Source organism: Carassius auratus, unplaced genomic scaffold (assembly GCF_003368295.1).
Source record: "Carassius auratus strain Wakin unplaced genomic scaffold, ASM336829v1 scaf_tig00217069, whole genome shotgun sequence".
Classification (NCBI taxonomy): Eukaryota; Metazoa; Chordata; class Actinopteri; order Cypriniformes; family Cyprinidae; genus Carassius; species Carassius auratus.
This window is the reverse complement of record NW_020528878.1, coordinates 50,001-69,861: the sequence shown is the minus strand read 5'-3', so window position 1 is coordinate 69,861 and position 19,861 is coordinate 50,001. Positions and strand designations below refer to the sequence as shown.

At 36.6% G+C, this 19,861-nt stretch overlaps 1 protein-coding gene across 4 annotated transcripts in view; it reads left to right on the top strand.

Moving 5' to 3' along the window:
* The first annotated feature begins 3,208 nt into the window (after positions 1–3,208).
* The window catches only part of LOC113099838 (YEATS domain-containing protein 2-like), a 36,062-nt gene continuing 19,409 nt past the window's right edge, over positions 3,209–19,861 (top strand). For 3 of the 4 annotated variants that reach the window (XM_026264792.1, XM_026264793.1, XM_026264790.1), the window contains exons 1-13: positions 3,209–3,324; positions 3,741–3,858; positions 3,947–4,044; positions 4,237–4,329; positions 5,102–5,329; positions 8,530–8,642; positions 10,562–10,723; positions 11,769–11,880; positions 12,357–12,401; positions 13,307–13,511; positions 13,839–14,063; positions 15,014–15,175; positions 18,279–18,373. In XM_026264792.1, the coding sequence (XP_026120577.1) occupies positions 3,759–3,858; positions 3,947–4,044; positions 4,237–4,329; positions 5,102–5,329; positions 8,530–8,642; positions 10,562–10,723; positions 11,769–11,880; positions 12,357–12,401; positions 13,307–13,511; positions 13,839–14,063; positions 15,014–15,175; positions 18,279–18,373 (1,638 nt within the window). In that variant the 5' untranslated portion in view covers positions 3,209–3,324; positions 3,741–3,758. Of the gene's footprint in view, positions 3,338–3,740; positions 3,859–3,946; positions 4,045–4,236; positions 4,330–5,101; positions 5,330–8,529; positions 8,643–10,561; positions 10,724–11,768; positions 11,881–12,356; positions 12,402–13,306; positions 13,512–13,838; positions 14,064–15,013; positions 15,176–18,278; positions 18,374–19,861 lie in introns of all 4 variants that reach the window. The other variant, XM_026264791.1, reaches the window with a different exon arrangement.

Genomic DNA, 19,861 nt, shown 5'->3' with positions numbered 1-19,861 from the left:
CTAGTACTAATCTGTAATGGAGATAGATATTTGCCATTATTCAGAATCATTTTCTGCAATTCATCCGAACGTGTCAGGCAGGATGCTGGCAGCTAGTTTACCCAAAGCACCGCGTTCCTGCCTTTCTGCCTGCAATGACAAAGATATAAGTGTATTTATATATACTTTAAACATAACGTTGATTTGCCCTTTTGATCATTTGGATTATTAAAAGCTGTTCTGTTCTGAACTTTTTGTAAATGTTCCATTATACTATGTTTTCTCAACCCTTGTTTATATTCAGTTTGTCTTGGTTAGATGTGGTGTTTTGCAGGATTGATCTATACAATCCTGATGGTCCAAGCACTGAGTTGGCTTTCAGCTCATTCATAAATACATCCTGGATTTTTGTTGCGATCAAAACTCCTAAAAATGCAGTTTCTGATCGTTTCATTTCAGTGGAATGAAGCATAAGAAATACTGGACATTTTTAGAAATAATATATACCTTACTTTTGTAAAACTGCAAAAGTACCTCACTAAATTTTTTTTTGCAATCATTTATGTTGACATTTCATGTAACTGTTCATCAGAAAAACTTTATGAAGAAAGTGTTTGTACAACCTTCGTCATTTTTGTAGTTTGCGGAAACCGGGATTCCTCTGAGTATCTATGTATTATTCAAGATTCTATTGAAATTCATCAAAAGGAAAACAAAGCTATATTCCTCATACTTTAGCAGAGTAGGCTACTTTACTCGTACTTTACTTCCTCATACTTTAGGTTGTAACGAATCATAATCTCACTCACAATAAAAAAAAGAAAAAAAGTTTGCTTCGCCATCCTTAGCGATTTTAAAAGCGAAAGCAACTACATATTTTACGGTTTACAGGAATTTTTCAATTACAAACTGAATTCCTTGAAATGTTTATGAGTTCCCAGCATGGATTGAAATATTTTTTACAATAAGGCCTATTGTTTAGCTGTTTGGTGACTTACCTAACTATACCTGTATGATTTATGTATAGAAACAAAGATAGCATATATTGAGTGTCCTATAAAACAAATATGGCTACAAAAGAAAAATGAAAATGTACTGAACACAAAATATGTATTGTGCCTTGATGAATCTATTGGATGAATTAGACATTTAGCATTTAGCGAACTTTCATATGAAAAAAACAAAAGTATATATTATTTGTTTCATTTTTACTGTTATTATAATTTTTGTCTTGTCTGAGGTTCAGTTTTTTTTTTTTTTTTTGGGTTATTCTATAATCATTTGTGAACCCATTGTGAGCTCATGTTTTCAGATTTTACCTGGCAATTGTTAATTCATTAGCACTTGAGCCATGAGCATTTTACAACTGGTCAAGATTTTTAAGTTCAAACAGTTTGTCTTTGTACTTGAAAATACATATGGACCCAGACTTTTAGCATTTTCTGTGCTAATTTTGAAGGCCAAATATGCAGAATGTATTTAAATATTGTAAAAATCTTTTAACAGAGCAGATAGTAGCTGAAGGCATTTTCAAAGAAACAAAATAATTTTAATTTTTTAAAATCAGTATTCAGTTGACTTCTTATTAAAGATGACCTCTAAAAATGTAAAGCATCAGCAAAAGGCCAGAACAGAAAAGAAAGACCTTTACCCTCAAGATTTCTTGCCACTGGTTCTTTGTGATTGTAGGTTCATACCTGAAGCAATGTTTCATTACAGTTGCCAAATGAAATAGTTTGCTCTGGCTTGACAAATTAAACTTACCGACATGTTTCCTTTATGAACGGAAAAATGCGATAAGAAGCAAGCTTGATGAAAAATGTTGAATTCCTGTAATGTGTGTGTTTTTCTTGTAATGTTCATTATGATAGCAGATCCCCTTCAGGTGATGAGGCCAAAGTGTTGATGTGTAAAGAGCTGCTTGGAACGGATTACTTAGTCATCCATTCCGGCATTGGTTCCAAGCAATTTTTACAAGGAAAGATGTATGAAACTGCAATGTAGACATGGTATGAAAAATATGAAAAATGTTTCTTAACATGTAGGTGTTTTTTGGTTACACATTATTTTTAAGATGTCCTTTTTGCAGTGTAAATATCGGTAAATATACAGGAAGGTTGGAAAGGGAAGTTGTGACCTAATGGTTAGAGAGTCGGACTCCAAATGAAAAGTTGTGAGTTCGAGTCCCGGCCGGCAGAATTGTGGGTGGGGGGAGTGCATGTACAGTTCTTTCTCACCTTCAATACCATGACTTAGGTGCCCTTGAGCAAGGCACTGAACCCCCAACTGCTCCCAGGGCACCGCAGCATAAATGGCTGCCACTGCTCCGGGTGTGTGTTCACAGTGTGTGTGTGTTCACTGCTCTGTGTGTATGCACTTCGGATGGGGTTAAATGCAGAGCACAAATTCTGAGTATGGATCACCATACTTGGCTGAATGTCACTTCACTCACTCACTCATGTAATTGTGCATAATTAATTGTTATTATAATAGAAATTACATGTAATGTGTAACAAGGACACCTTAAAATAAAATGTTCCCTTTTTTATCATGGAACACAACAGCGTTATTTTGATATACTGAATATTGACATACTATTACAAAATGTAGTAATTATTTGCATTTAAATTTTTTTCTTTATTTTCATTTTAGTTAAGTTTTTGTAATTTTTCTGTGGCTTTTGTTGTAGTTTTTTAATATGTCTTCTTGCAGACTATAATTTTAAGAAATAAACTATTTGGGACTACATGTAAATAGGACATTATTTATTTGCCACTTGGCAGATCCAGATGAATGAGTGATGTCTAGGAAAAGATAGGCAGTGAGGTAGGCAGTTTTAAAAGAGATCATTTGAAATATATAATATATAATATTTTAATATAATATTTTTAGTTCTCTGCTGAGGCGTTTTCAATCTTTTAGATGTTACAGACCTCCAAACATGGTGATCTCAATCATAATTTAAAGCTAATCTTATATTGTTTACCCAATATATATATATATATATATATATATAATGTACATCATTACATTTGTTTCCTATTCATTAAAGTAATGTTAGATTTATTTATTCGTTAATTATTGTATTGCTTATTTACTGTTTTCATCTAATATTTCCACGACCCACTGGGGGTCTCTGGATCCCAGCTTGAAAACCTCCCATCTAGCTAATGTGAAACCTCCCTATCTAGCTAATGTAGGCCGCGCGCTCTCTGCGCTCTTTCCTGAGCGGGAACGCGCCCTGCACGAGTTCGTGTGTCCGCGCGAGACTTTCATGTGCGCGAGATTCAACCCAAGCTAACGGCTAAACACCTCATCTTTAAACGTCTCACCAGCAAATTCAGCGTACGTTTAACGTGTAAATAAACACACCGACAACTTTTGTGCTTGTTTACGTCACATTTTGCGCAGTTTGGGAAAAGCGGCATGCTTAGAGTTTTACAATAACTGCTTAAAAAGCTATTGTTTTGTTTAGCGTGGTTTGTGTGTGTCAGATTAGCAGCGTCTTCTTTATGTTTTTATTTGTTTTGAAACCTCTGCAACTACTAATAGCAGTTTGTAAATTAAATATAATGACACTTGAAATGCTCATATACTAGGGCTGAGACTCAAAAATCTTGCAAGCTGACTACCTAGGAGGCGCTTTTAGACATTTTAAGAAATCAAGTAATTACGTTAGCTAACTAAGTTTTGAGACAGCCTTTGTGTGCCTGTATACATTCGTTGTCGTTTATGTGTTATGTTGTGTACTGTGTCTTCAGTCCAGCCAATGACTGATCATGTCTGGGGTGAAAAGGAAAATAGAGGACAAAGATCCTGACTATGAGGACATCACTCAAGTGCAGGAGAACAAGAGGAGTAAAGTGGTGGAGCAGAATGGTAAGATTAGGTTCCTAACAGTGATGTATATTATCTTACAAGTTGTTTTTTTTAAATATGCTTCGATTTTATTTTATTTTTTTATCAGCCCGTGAAGCTGCTGTGCAGAAGATTGAAGCAATCATCAAGGATCAGTTTTCTCTTGAGATGAAGAATAAAGAGCATGAGATCGAGGTCATCGGGCAGGTAATCATACTCAGTACTCCCTTTATTTAAGGTTTTGTTAGTCCAAAAGTGCTTTAATTGTGGTGCTTCAAGTGCAAGTCAACATGCTTAAAACATACTTGGGACAACGTAAATCTTAAAGCTGTAATACACTACATAACTTAACTAATCTGAACTTTTATCTATTTTTTTTCTTTCTTTTTTTATCTTCAGAGGCTGAATGAGGCCAGGAGAATGATGGACAAGCTCAGAGCGTGCATTGTCGCAAACTACTATGCCAATGCTGGCCAACCTAAAGTCCCTGAGGTAATCTATAGAGATTAGATGCACTGATACATTTTATCTATAGAGTCAGACAGTCGAGTTTCAGAAGTAAAAATCCCATTCATTTTTTTTATAGTGGAATTGTTTTTAAGTGATGATTTATAAATCATTAAAGACAAGCCTGTTGTGATCTATGAGGTTGTTAATACCAAGGTTATGCAAAAAAAAAAAAAAAAAAAAAAATCACCAAATCACGATAAAAGAACTTCGTATCACTTTAACGCTGTCATTTTTTTTCACTCTATCGTCTGCCCACTCCCATGATGCACTGAGGACTTTCATGCTCTCAAACTACTTGAATATTTGTATGCATAATATTAAAATAAAATGTATATATATGAACTATTAATTCAAAAGTTATAATTTTATATTACTCCATCATTTGTAGTTTGATGCTTCATGGCAGTGTAGTAGTTTTTTCTCTAATTAAAGTCATTAAGTACACAATCTTGTACATTTGTATTTTTGCTTCAAATATAAGTTTGTAATGTTGAAATTCACATTGTAGCTGGTTGGTTTGGTTCATAAATTTTTAAGATATCTCTATGGGATTTGAATAAATGGAAAAAAAAAAACTTCTGGAACCAAGGTTGCTAAAAAGTGGGCAAAAACTGCACCTAAAATATGTAAAAACACAACAAACTTTTGGTTTTGCTCACTCTGCATGAACAAACATCCAATTTTGTTTCTGCTGTATAAATTGTCTTCTGACTCTAAGCCCAAACAGTTGATTACTGACTTCATTTGCTTCCAGGCCTCTAAGAGTGACCCATCTGTGCTGAACCATCCTGCCATAAAACGCTTCTACGATCCCCCCTCCCGCTCCTCGTCTCCACTGAACCAGAATTCAGAGACGCCATCACAGGCCCAGTCTGAGACCGAATCCCTCAGCCAACATGGGGAAGCTGGGGAGAGGGAGACGGACAGTGGGAGAGAGGATGGCGCTCCACGTGAACAACGACCTGGCAGGAACACAGGAAAGGTATTGGCCCACACAATGTCAAAACATTTACCGTATTTTCCAGACTATAAGTCGCACTTTTTTTCATAGTTTGGCTGGTTCTGCGACTTATTGAGAATGAGGAGTTGTCGTCATAGCACAGAGCCCCTCCCCTCGATATCCTAGTCTCCGCCATGTTGACAGGACACCGGCGACGAAACAGGATTGTTTACATGTGTTAACTTGGTAGTAGAGGAGTTTTTTTCAATTCCGCACTGTTTTACCATGCCTGGAAGTTACTGCTGCGTTAAAAACTGCTCCAGTACCTCTCACGATACATATGGAAAACATAGGAACAATGGAATACAGTTTTTTTTTTTAAGGTTACACCAAGCGCAAAAAAGCGGTATTTGGAGAAGCTCTCAGGCATCCAAAATATCGACCCATACGAGCTCCCTGCAGCGGAGTGGCACAGAGATCTGGACAATTTACCTCCAAGCACATATATGGACATTGTGAATTATCTAGTTTTTGGTGTAAGTTCTACACAAACTACACAATTCAGGAGTTTAAAAGCCACAAGTCTTTGGAAAGTTACGAGGCTTTCTGCTGTGGCTGGGTCCATCCAAGCCCCCAGGTGATGAAAACAGCGTTGTACTGGCCAAAGTAAGTTTATTCACATGCGTTTTAGCTTGTTATAATTACACATTGCATTTAGCAGGCACTTCTTGACCAAAATGACAAAGTAACATAAATAACTGCCACTGTTTCGTAAACACTAGATTGTAACGAGATGTTCAATGTACACAAACGTTTCCAACATGTTTTGATGTAGGCTAAAGCTGTTTATGTTTAGGTATAATTTGATTTTAGCCAAATGACACATACGGTTTTTGTGTTGGGGGCTGCAAAGTGGACAAACCAGTTCTGGGTTGGCTAAGGTAGTAAAATGTGTGATTGCAAAATGTAAATGTCCTGGTTAGATTAAAGCCATTAACAGCATGAATGCAAGGTGACTTACAACGTAAACAATATAATTCACAATGTCCATATGTGTGCCTGGAGGTAAATGGTCCAGGTTTCTGTGCCGCTGCAGGGAGCTTGTGTGGGTTGATATTTTGGATCCCTGAGAGCTTCTCCAAATACCGCTGTTTTGCGCTTGGTGTGAGCTTGTTCCTGTAAGGTCCCCTTTCTTTCGCCTTATCTTTCTGCATTGCTTTACTTTCTTCATTCCTTTCTCATATTCGTAGATCGTCTCTGTTCCGACGACATAATAAATGCGCAAAAATGAAAGAGCTCTGGAATGTTTAGTCGCGCCTGTGAAGTTCTGAAGGCGTTGCCCCTGGCAACCGATAGCGTGTCCTGCCATCATGGCCAACCTGCTCAGACCCCTCCCAAATCAACCCAAACCGGCACGTGACTCCTCACTCTCAATAGTCAGGTGCGACTTATTTATCAAAATTAATTTGACATGAACCAATAGAAAACATTACCGTCTCCAGCCGCGAGAGGCGCTCTATGCTGCTCAGTGCTCCTGTAGCCTACACTGAAAACATAGAGCGCCCTCTCGTGGCTGTACACGGTAATGTTTTCTCTTGGTTCTTGGTGCTACTTATAGTCCGAAAAATACGGTAATAGGTTTTTAAAATGTAGTTATAGTACTGTAAAACCCAGTTGTATTAGTAGTAAAATAATCTGCAAGAGGTTGCGTTACAGTAGTTTTACCATGGTTAAAGGAATAGTTCAATCTAAAATGAAAATTTACTGAAAATGTACTCATGTTTAGGCTGTCCAGGTTGAAGATGAGTTTGTTTCTCCATCTGATCATTTTGGTGAATTTTAGCATTACATGACTTGCTCACCAATTGATCCTCTGCAGTGAATGTGAGCCATCAGTCAGATTGAGAGTTCAAACAGCTGATAAAATATCACAGTAATCCATATTCAGTCCAGTCCAATAATTCATTCCTTGTAAAGTAAAAAGGTGTGTGTTGCCTGAATCAAGAGAGAAATATGCACAATCAAAACTGTTTACAAGTGAAAACAGTAGAAACCGGTTCTAGACAAACGTGGGTGGATTTTTGATGTGAGTGAACAACAGAGGATGGATTTTTTCACTGGAGAAGCACTCTTGATTTGGCAGAATCAAGAATTTAAATAAAATACTACTTAATTGGTTTGTTCATTACAAACACACAGCTTTTCACACAAGTGATGTAATTCTAAATTTAAAGGGATAGTTCAATAGAAATTACCCCATGATTTACTCACCCTCCAGCCATGTAGGTTTATATGACTTTCTTCTTTCAGATGAATAAAATCGGAGTTATATTTAAAAAAAAAAGTCCTGGCTCTTCCGAGCCTTATACTGGCAGTGAATGGTGGTCAAGATTTAGAAGCCCAGAAAGTACTTTGGTGATGTAGGTGTATTGTAAGCTCCGGTGAGAAAATGTGTCGTGTGAACAGTAAGGTTTGTTTGCATTAAAGAAAAACCAGTCTCCTCTTGGCTTATAACGAAATCCTCATTTTGTTCTTCTAATTCGTGACTGGTGTTTAGTTTTCGCCTCTCGTTTGTGCTTGCACGTTCCTACATCTTCTGCTGGAGCGCCACTCTCATAAATGCTTGTACGACAGTTAGTGGAGACTAGATATTATGGTTAATAAAGTTTTAAATATGGATATTTTTCTTACACATGCATCAGTTCACTTCAGAAGGCCCTTATTAACCCCTTGGAGCTGTGTAGAGTCCTTTGAATGATGGATGGATGGATGCACTTTATTTTGTTTTAAATCTCGATCACCATTCACTGCCGTTATAAAGCTTGGAAGAGCCAGGATATTTTTAATGTAACTCTGATTTTATGTGTCTGAAAGAAGAAAGGCAAATTCAACTAGGATGGCTTGAAGGTGAGTAAATCATGGGGCCATTTTAATTTTTGGGTGAAGTATCCCTTTAAAGCATAATGAAGAATCAAATTAGATAAAGCAGTTTGAGGTACTGTGAAAACAGAATATACTTGCATTTAAGTACAAGGAATGTTTAAAAATTGCTACACAAATTGCTAATATATATATATATATATATATATATATATATATATATATATATATATATATATTACATACCCCTTAAATTGAACATTGCTCATGTAAAACCCCTGAAGGATTGCATGGCTTTAAAATACTATAGAACTTATACTCCATTCCTACAACTGTTTTTTTTATTACATTCCCATGTGTAGGACACATTTGGCATACCATCATCCTTGGAGCAGCATGTGACTTACCACACTACAGGAGAGGAGGCTTCCCGACTCTACATGAAGAAAACCATTGTTGTGGGCAATGTATCGAAGTATGAAGCATTACACTTGTCTCTTTGCTTAAATTTACTATATTAGCACAGTGTCTGTTGCGCAGATAGTATAAACCCTGGGTGAATTGGAGTGAACATTTAATCATTTGTTTGTAGTGTAGATTAGCTTTTTTTCCAACAACCAGAGGCATTCTGGCCTAAATCTTTGTTATTGCACTAGAGAGATTTGATTTAGCACCTCTGGGAAGCTGAATGATGTTTGTGTTCCTCTGAACAATACTGGTGTGCCCTTGAGTTGGATGACTTTTTCTCGGCTCTGCAAGCTCAAAGGGATAATTCACCAAAAAAATAATATTCCTTCATTGTTTTGTTATTTTTATGTCACCCTAATATCATTGTAAAACTATATGACTGACTTTCTGGAACACAAAAAGAGAAAGATCCATCGTGAACATGCCAAGACAAAATTAGGGCTGGGCAATATGACGATATTATCGTATATTGACGATGTCCATAAGTATCGTGATGTCGATGTCAACAGTCAGGTAACAGACGATTGTCAACATTAATGGAAAAAAAAGACAAATGATAAACCTTGCAAAAGTTGCAAAAATATTTTACATAGCATAGGTCTTTTTGCATGGAAGAATGAAATAATTTAGTAGGAGGGTTGGGAATCAAAAAGCTATTCCAATTTTGGAAATCAGGTGCGTAAGGTCCGCAATCAAATTACTTTTCATAAAATAAAATTTTCGATTCTTCTTCTCATTTTCTGTATGTACATTTATTATGATTTCAAAAGATTCAACTGCAAGACTCCTGCAATCGTTTTACCAGATATCGCAATATTTTTAAAGGCGATTATCGTTAAGATATTTTTTGCATATAGCCCAGCCCTAGGCAAAATACAGTGTCAGAGGTTTCAGTGAATAAAGTTTGTTTATTTTTAAAAAACTACTGTATGGCTTCGAAAGACTTTGAAATATAGTGCAGCTATAGTAAGGAGCTACATTCGTAAAGATTGCATGGGAAAAGCGTGATCGTTACCTTTTTAGGAAGAATGACATGTGGGCAAGTAAATGAAACAATTTCATTTTTGATTGAACAAATGTTTTTTGGGGAGGGAAAAATTAGCTTCTGAATGAATGGAAGCAGCTTGTTATTTGGACAGATGGTTTTACGAAAAACAATATTTATTTCTCTGAGTTTGTTTTTAATTTTCAAATGCATCACTTTCTCTGTAAAATCTCAGTATTATTTTTCAAAACCTAATAAACTTTCACATTGCACAAAGCAAAGCTTTAGTTTTCCCTAGGCAGTGATATAATTTCATTTATACTGCATTATCACACAGTCCTTGTCTGCTTTGCCTCATAAAATCCACTCAGAGCATGTGAGAGAGACACAAGTTTGTGTGTTTGTATATGAGCAATGATATAAGCTTATTGTTTCTGCCTGCAGAGATACTAAAGAAATTTATGAGACCGTTTACTCAAGGGCCATTTTGCTGAAAATCTCAAGATTTTTATCTGAATAAAGTATCTCTAAACAGCCAGACTTTCTAGATTTATGTTTGTAGCAGATGCTTTTCCCCCAAGAAACTTAAAATGAAGTGCAAACATCACATTACTGAGGCAGGTAGCTGAAAATATATAATGCATGCTGAGCTGAAAATAAACTCACACCATGTGCAAATAAACTTTTATCTGTGCTGTTACTGAGTGGATACATAGCAAAAATTCTATGATGTTATTACCTGCTGAATCTTGAAGAATAGTGTCATTAAAAGTTTCAATATGTTTAACATGTTTAAATATAATTTGACAGTTACTGGGAGGATCGCATTGCCTTTTATCTCTCTGTCTCAGGGTCATGAACACTAAACCTTCCCCAGCATGAGTGAATGTGTGTATGCTACTATAAATTGATACTATAAATTTCCTTCTCGTCTTTCTCAGGTATATTGCCCCTGATAAACGTGAGGAGAATGATCAGTCCACTCATAAATGGATGGTGTATGTTCGAGGTTCTCGTAAAGAGCCCAGTATTGATCATTTTGTGAAGAAGGTCTGGTTTTTCCTGCACCCCAGCTACAAGCCCAATGACCTTGTGGAAGTCAGGTATGTGTTTACCTGCAGCTGTGCTGCAGAATAGTTCTGTGCAAACTGTGATATATATATTTTTAAGGATTCATTGATAAATAGAATTTTCAAAAGAACACCATTTATTTCAAATACTTTAATTTGTAACTTTTGATACACTTAATGCACATTAATGACTTTTTAATTTAAACTTTAAAAATATATATTTTATTTTAATATTTGAGCTAAACAACATGCATATTCAAATATTTGTTTGATGGAGAAAGGAGAAAGATTCCATTTTTTGAAAATCTAGTTTTTAACCCTTTCTGAACAAGCTTATGATTAGGCATTTGTGTAAACTAAATATATATAAAAAAGAACAAAAGCAATCAAGTTCAAGCAATGCAAATGGGAAAAAATAAAGCATACTGTGCCAATTACATTACAGAACGTACATCCACTCGGTTGGCCTATACACAAAGCTCTCCCTCCTAAACTTAAAGGAAGGTTATGTCTCAAAATCATTTCGCTGTCAGATAAGCTCTCTTCTCAGCTCACTCGGGGTGCAGTTGCGCTTACCTGCAGTGATGAACAGCTGTCTTTCCTCAGTCAAATGGTGTTTGGTTTTCATGTGATTTCTCATTGTGGTGGTGATATTATAAGTCCGTTTCACTGATTCATTTGATCAAAACTTATTCCATTATGTGAGAACATTTAGTAAGATCATTTTCCAAACTCTGTAAGGCAGACCACGACATTCTGTGATTAAATACAATCCACTTGTTAATACGCTTCACCGCACCACCCAGTGCATTTAGTTATACCTGACTTTTAGTTTGTGTATTTAGGATTAATCATGGATTCTCTGCATTTATGGCCAGCAAAGCAAAACATAGTAAAATTTGAAAAGTGTTTATTTTTTTCAAGTAATACTAATAATTACAGATCTAATTACAGCAACTTAGCTCAGGATGTTTTGCCTATAATGCAGCCTATAGACTATATGCAGCCCTGTGGTGCATTTGTTAAGTTCAGCCTGCTGGGAGAGAAAATCTCTCCTAAAAACTGTGTGTGTGTTTAGTGAGCCACCATTTCACCTTACACGGCGAGGGTGGGGAGAGTTTCCTGTCCGTGTGCAGATACACTTTAAAGATCAACGGAACAAACGTATCGACATCATTCACCACTTAAAGGTCAGAGACTTACTGACTGCTTGCATGTGTATTCTCTTTGAACCCTTTTATTGCCCTTTTCATCTTCCCTTTTCTCCCTCTTTATCTTTGTATTTATTTATGGGAAATTCAAACAGTATTTATTTGAAATTTACTTCCATTTTTTTTGTGTGTGTGCGGACTGTGCATAATAGAATATTCCTGTACAAATCCATCCTTTATGTGGGATTCTCTGAGTCTAAGATGGTCTCTTTTATAAAGCATTCTGTCTGTTGACATTTCCTTTTCCTTTGTCTGTTGTCACAGCAATCACTTTTGTTATAGGTTAAAATAACAAAGAAAAAATAGAGGGAGATTAATCAAGATGTCAAGAAAAAAAGAATAGTTTGCCGATTAAAGTATTTCAGTCCACCAATCAACCTCTTAAATTATCTGCAGCAAAGACTGTTGACTGCTCTTATGTTTCTGTTATTTATCTTTTATTTGTTCTTCCTCAGCTTGACAGAACATACACAGGTTTACAGACTTTGGGAGCTGAAACGGTAAGACACACTGAGCTTCTTAATCTTTATATGAAACTGCAGCTGTGCTCATAAGTTTTTATGCACTTTTTTTATTAGTTTACATAATTAGATTTTTTATTTTAAGATGAGGGATCCGAAAAATGTAGTTTTCTGTTTATTTAGTACTACTACTTTGGTACTTTAATTCTAATTTTCTTTTATTAGTATTACTCTGCAGAAGCACAACTATTAAAAAATTTTAAAATAAAAATAAAGAAGCTATGAATAGACGTTACTGCTCAAGGAGGCAACATGCTATATTAAGAACCAGCGTATAAGCTTTATAACAGGATAATTTCAGAAATTGTTTTGTCTTGTGGGATATATGTAATACCTGTTTTGTTAAATAGTTTCAGGATAATCTTTTGTATATAGAATCAAATTTGGTTGAAAGGCTAAAGGGACTGTAAATCCTCTGAGAAAATAAGAATGTATTGTGTGTCTGTCAGTTATCAACTTAAAGAAAGAGCACGTCATTTACCTAAATGGGCAAGGATCAGAGGTCATAGTCTCAGTTGTGAATATGATGATGAAAAAGTCATAGTCTTCAAGGTGACAACTAGAGTTATGAGTGAAAGTGTCACAAGAAGATTTATTGTTGTTCACTCGTAGCAAAGTAAAAAAGGAAATAAAATCTGGTTCCTGACCATGATGCCACAGTGTAATTAAGTGCTTCAACCGTGTAACTGATTTTTTACTCCAAGGAAAAAACATAATGCTGAAAAAGATGGCTTCTTTGGAGTTGCAGAAATCGGGGGGCAGAAAAGTGCAGGATTTTATACTTCTAAAATTATTTTGTGATGACGAGGTTTATTATAAGTGTCACATACATCTTAATTCATCTTTACATTTTACATTTTCTCTTAAAATCTTATTTCCTAAAGGTGGTGGATGTTGAGCTCCACAGAAACTCACTAGGTGATGACTTCATCCCCTCTGCCCCCTCATCATCTTCGTCACCATCATCTTCCTCTCATCTGCTGTTTGTGGGCGGGTCTGGTTCGTCCTCCTCCACAGCTGCCCAAGGTTCTCGGCGGCCCTCCTCTCCCTCTCAGCACACTCATGATGATCAGCCCAGCTCAGATAGAGGTAGACAAAACACACACAAATGCTTGTCCATCTCACAAGATGCCACATAGTAGCACAAAAGAATCATGCAGTCTCCTACCGCGTCTTTAAAATGGGATTCTTTTGATTAAGATGATTAATGGGATTTTTGCACTTTATTGCATAAACAGTGGAAGCTGTGTTTTGAAAACCGGTTCAGTCCAAGACTAGACTAGACCAAGACTAGACCTTCATAATACAGTCCTTGCCCTAGTAACTTGTATTTAAATGAACTTAAATGTGTATAAAATTAATTATTGATTAGATCTAATGATTACAAAATTGATTGTCATCCCCCTTTTATTTCAGTTCCAGGTGTGACTGTCAAGAGTGAGTCGGTGCGTTCTTCATGCTCTGAACGAAATTCGCAGTCAAATAGGACTGAGAAAATCACCCTTGGTTCCCACGGAAAGTCTGCCTTTCAGCCAATCACGGCCAGCTGTAAGATAATACCACAAGGGCAAGTGCCCAGTCCTGCTGAATCACCTGGGAAATCATTTCAGCCGATCACGATGAGCTGCAAGATTGTGTCTGGTGAGTCTCACAGGTGCACAAAGAAGGTGGAGAAGAGCAGACTTGAAATGCAAGCAGTAAAATCCTCTATATATAGTCTCTTTCATGTTGCTTTGCCTTTTTTCTGCTGGAGGTTTCGATTTTCTGGAGAAAAGGAGACTGTCAGAAAGTTGTGAAACTCATTTATAATACATTATAGATGTGCTGTCGGTGAGTGACAGCGTATCTAAGAGGAGCTCAGTCTGATTTGTCCTAGTCTTGCCTTGCCAGACCTCTTTATAAAATCTGGTCCACATTGGGTCGTATTCTGTACATGATCCAGCCACTTAATGCCACCATATCACTGTCTCTGACATTTATGTATGATTGTCGTGTTTTGCCCCCTAGTGGCAGGCAAAATTAACTTTCAAATTGGTCGTGAAGCAATTGTTCCACCACTTAGGTAAAATGAATGAATATTTATAAATATATCCACAAAAAAGCATATGACTGCCAAAACTGTAAGAAAAGCAATAGGTTTTCAAGGCATAATCATAGGCCATCTGATTGCCATGCAAAATCACCAAACTACCAGTTGTATCTTGTTTATTTACTTGTGCCGAACTTTCAAAGAGTTGATGTTGTGAAACTCGTAAACTTTGTCAAATCTAGAAAAATACTTGACTTGTAGCAGTTTGACATGACCTTGCATAAACATGACTGTGTTTCCCAATGCCTTATTAAAATGCTATACTCTATGAAACTCTAAAATTGCTTAAAGCCAGTAAATCAGTCTCGAGTTTGCCATTTTGAGGAAACTCCAAACATCAAGCTCAGCTGGCTTGCTGTATACAGTTAAGACAAGAAAAGAAGACGGAAGATGCGAAACTGCTCTGTAAAGCATTACAGATTTGCAGTCTGTGTGGCTCTGATACATGATGAGAACTTTATGAGGATCACACCGTAAATCTGATGCAATTTTTGTGTTCCAGGCTCTCCTATCTCCACCCCTAGTCACTCTCCTCTTCCCCGGACATCATCTTCCACGCCAGTGCACATGAAGTCCAGCCCCTCAGTCATAAATAACCCCTACATTATCGTGGACAAACCAGGGCATGTCATTAATATGGCTGCGTCGACACCTGCATCTACAGGTACATACTCTCCCACATCCCTACACACAGAGTAACAATGAGTCGCTTTTACCACACCATACATCACACTGATCTGATATTGGTTTCTTGGTTTTTATTTCATCTCTTTTATTTTCAACATTGAACAAGTTCTGATTGACTGTTATTGTCATTGCTTTGCTGCAACAATCTGGTTTTAGGGAGAACAGTGAATTTACTTGTTTCTTTTTGAAATCGTGCATAGGGAGGACACAATGAGAGAGTGTCAGGAGTGAATGATGAAGACAAATTACAAAGTACAAGTTCACCCACTCTTTTTTTTTTTTTTTTTTTGTGCTCACACACACAAATACACACTCTGAGCTTCACTCTTTCCCATGACGCATGCTGTGGGTTTACAGGCCATCAGAAGACCAGGTTGCCATAGAGACCACATCACTGAGAGTTTAGGAGTGTGTGGAGAATGCAGTTAATGTAATATTACTGTGTGCGTGCGTGCGTGTGTGTGTGTGTGTGTGTGTGTGTGTGTGTGTGTAAGAACAAATTCCACCTCCATGGCAGCACAACTGATGTGCTTCTCACAAATGCTGTATCACCTATAACTGCATTCTGGCACCTCTGTTAACATCTTTTCATTTATAACACACATGCACAGGCCTTCACAGAAACACACCTACATGCTCTCAGGGAAGATGTGTGAGGGGGTGGTCAGAGCTCTGTGCTGTGGTGCTAAAGGGCCGTTTCATAGTCAACGCATCTGTACGCATACGCGTCCCCGAGACTACACATCGTTACGCTTCGGCCGCCATTATGCGTCGGTGCGTAGCCAAATGTGTCGTCCTAGTTTTTGATACGCGACGCGCCGATTCACGCAATACTATGCGTTGTCGGTGGGGGCGACATTGCAAGTATTGTACATTAATTCAATATATTGTGTTTACAGAAGAAGAAGGTTTGAATACAATGGCGGGCTAAGAGGAAAAATGATGCGAACTTATACGTATTCATCCACATTTATACGATAGTTCATCAGCAACAGAATACACTCCTCTTCAGTTGCCATTGTGATCTGAATATCACGCGACCCGACTCTACTAATATCACCCGACTCTACTACCCCGTTGCGTGAGCGGTGTACTTCATACACGCATAACCTGTGACGCTTGCGTTAACTGTTTAGACTATGAAAGGGAGCGCGTCGCTCGCGTTGCTTGCTTGCGTTTCTTGCGTTGACTATGAATCGGCCCTTAGAGACAGACAAAACAAGAACAAAAGTGTTAATACTACTTAAAACTTATCACTATTTTCTGTGCCGTGACTGCCGGAATCATAGATGTCTTTTTTTTCCTTGGGCTTCAGAAAATAGCTGGTTTTCAAAAACTAATGGCTTTCTATATAGACCACATTATGGGGCATCGTGAGTGCATTTGTATCAAGTGTAGAACGCTTGATGTGTAGGCAGGACACTGAAAGAAATTCTATCATGACCAAAAAAAGACACTTTTTTTAAAATTTTATTTTCAGTACAAATACCTAAACACTCTTAAATAAAGATGTATTTTCTAAATTAACCGATAAATTTAACACATAATTTGAGTTAATACTTAATACAAGAACAAATATCTGTCTATGAGGTATGAGAATGTTTCCCTTTCATTTTTTCTGAGCACACTGGCAAACTCACGTTTTGATCTGTTTCAAGGAAACGGTTACCTTCTGTCATTTTACTTCTCAAGTAAAAAGTATTTTGATTTAAGAATTTGTAGACATTTGCACTGGAAATCAAGATTTAATATTTAATATTGCAGCGTGATCAGAAGTTACATAAAAATGTATTTCCATATTCGAGTGGTCGGAAGCTGAGGTTTTTTATTTTCTTAGTCTTAAAAAAAAATGCTGTCTTTGTATCCAGCTCACTAAATTTTAAAAAACAGCCAATCTCCTATGACTCTGCTGTGTTCTGATAAGACCTCTACAGCTGCTTTGAATTAAAGCTAACAGCAACATATGAATATTCTGTTACATGCTTTTATTAATTATTAATGCATCACCCAGAAATTAAGATTCTCTACAGGGGAAATGTAACCTTATTACATGAAGATGAGTGAAGCTATTTCACTGTTCTGATTTATTCAGTTGTCTGTGGGAACTTGTTATAAAAATATTATTATTTTTTTTTAAATATCAGTATGTTATGACAACTTGAGTCATTTTAATTGCTTTTCAATTTATTTAAATTATTTTTTTCAGAAAATCACTGTATGCTTGTCTTGAGCTGTAAGATCTCTGTCTTTGTGTTACTGGAGAACAGTGCTTGTGAAAATCAGGCTGAAAATCTGGAGAAGCAGCAGCATGCCAACCATCCTGGGGGATGGTGCATTATGAGATTTGGAGGAAATAAACTCCTTTGTTTTGTCAGTCCACACACATACTGGAGAAATTGGGCATGGAAGAGCAGAGCTGCAGTCTTAACACATTTAGGTTAAACAACGCTGCTATTTAACTATTCCATTGTACACAAAGATGCAGATAGACAACCTCTTTGTACCAAAATAATGCAAATCTTTGTTGAAATATTGTTTTAAATTTGTCAACCTCTGGAAAAAAAATCTTAAACTTGAGTAAGAGCAAAAAGCTCTGGGACACAAACTCATGATATATTGACACACACACACACACACACACACACACACAACAATCACTAAGCAAATGTAAAAGAAAGCACACTTTTTATGGTTGTGGAAAGAGTCTATAGAAATGAATTTTGTTTGGTTGTTTGTTTTTGATTTTGTTGAGCTGCAGTAATTGTTTGAATAGGTATTGAAGTTGGAATTAAATTGAAATTCAATTTTCTAAATGCATGTTATTGATCTTGTTATGAACAATTGATGAATGAATATTTTGATTTTAATTTAAAATGTCATAACCTAATCTTCCAACTGACCTACCTCTCTCTGGTGGAATATTTCAGATATCACGTTAAGCTCCGTTAAGCTAATATACTTATACTTAAAGTCCATTTCACTCACATGTACATCACAACACTTGCATTAGGAATTGGTTGTTTGTCAGATGAAGTATCATACATATTTGTCATATCTGCTGTTTCATGTGTTGATCTCAGGCAGTCCGTCGGCCAAGCAGAGCAGCACAGCCCATGGTGCTCGATCACCTGCTCCTAAAGTTCACACCAGCAGCTTCCTGTCCTCTGGGGTCAAGGTGAGACTGATAGAGTTTATGTGTCTCTCTCTGTGAATGTGAATTCAGTGCAAACCACATTTGATCGCAGTTTGGGTTCTTGCTGCTCATGTCCAACCATGTGTTAAGGATTTGTGAAGAATTTAACTAATAGTAAATGTGCTTTGCATCCCTTTAGCAGTCTTTTAATGTGGTGAACATCTCTCTCTTACAACTGAAGTGAGGGGTGGATTGATGAGGAAAAAATATCAGTAGAAATGATGTGGGTATTGTGAGTGAAATCATCCATAATTGAAAAATACAGATGTAGGCTGTTGAAAACAATGTGGCACAATCAGTTCCCCTTCAGGCAGATTAGCATGATGAATCAGTACCAACACTGTAATGGAGCTTGTAAGAGGAAGGCATCCCTAAATAGGGATTCATTTGTCTGTCATTGTTCTATAGAGCTATATTAATATTGGTTCTGCTGTTCTTTACATTTATTTATAAAGTGAAACATAATGTTTGACTAAATCTTATTCATACTGACACTTACAGTATTAACACGTTGTTTGTCCTTCTGTTGAATTGAAGAAAAACTGACTCAAATTAGGTGACAATCTCTCTTTGTCTCTCTCTATCTGGGTTATTCTCTGAGGGTGTTTCAATGTTTTCTGGACACTGCGGGCTAAATTAACACCGGTAGTTATTAATAGTTACTGCCAGGCGGTGCAGTAAAAGGTCTGCAGCTGCTGTGTGTGAAGGTTTAAAATGGGACATCTATCTGTGGCATGATACTGATGCTTTTGTGCAAGCTGTGCAGAGGAGTGGACTATTCCCAGAACACACACACACTTTAATGCGTGGACATGCAGTGGGAATTGTTCACAGATGTTTCTTCAGAATAGTTAGAAATAATTTGTATTTGTGTTTAGGTTCAGTAAGATTTTTGAAAGAAGTCCCTTCTCACCAAGACTGCATTTATTTGATGATAAATACAGTAAAAACAGCATATTATATATATTTGTAAAATTGAATTTGTTCCTATGATGGCAAAACTGAATTTTCATCATCTTTACGTCAGTGTTCTGTGTCACATGATTCTTCAGAAATCATTCTAATGTGCTGATTTATTTCTTAAAAACATTTATTATTATTGTCGGTATTAAAAACTGTTGTGCTGCTCAATATTTTTTTAAGTCTTTACTGTAACCGTTGATCAATTAAATCCTGCTTTGCCGAGTAAAAGAACATTTATTTTTTAAAATCTTTTTAGACAGTAGTTTGCTTAATTTTATAATAAGTCTTAAAATTGGTTTTGTATTGTGCCTATATGAATTTCTTAAACTATGCCATAGGGCTGGTCCGAATACCATTTTTTGAGCTTCGAAGCTTAGGTAGTAGAATATTTGAAGCTTTGGAGGGAGGGGGCTGAACATATTTTTTTCGCTAATAAAGGCATGAATCTTTTTCGGTCTGTCTGTCTGTTTGCATTTTTATGATGTCAAGAACCTTTCATCCAATCGA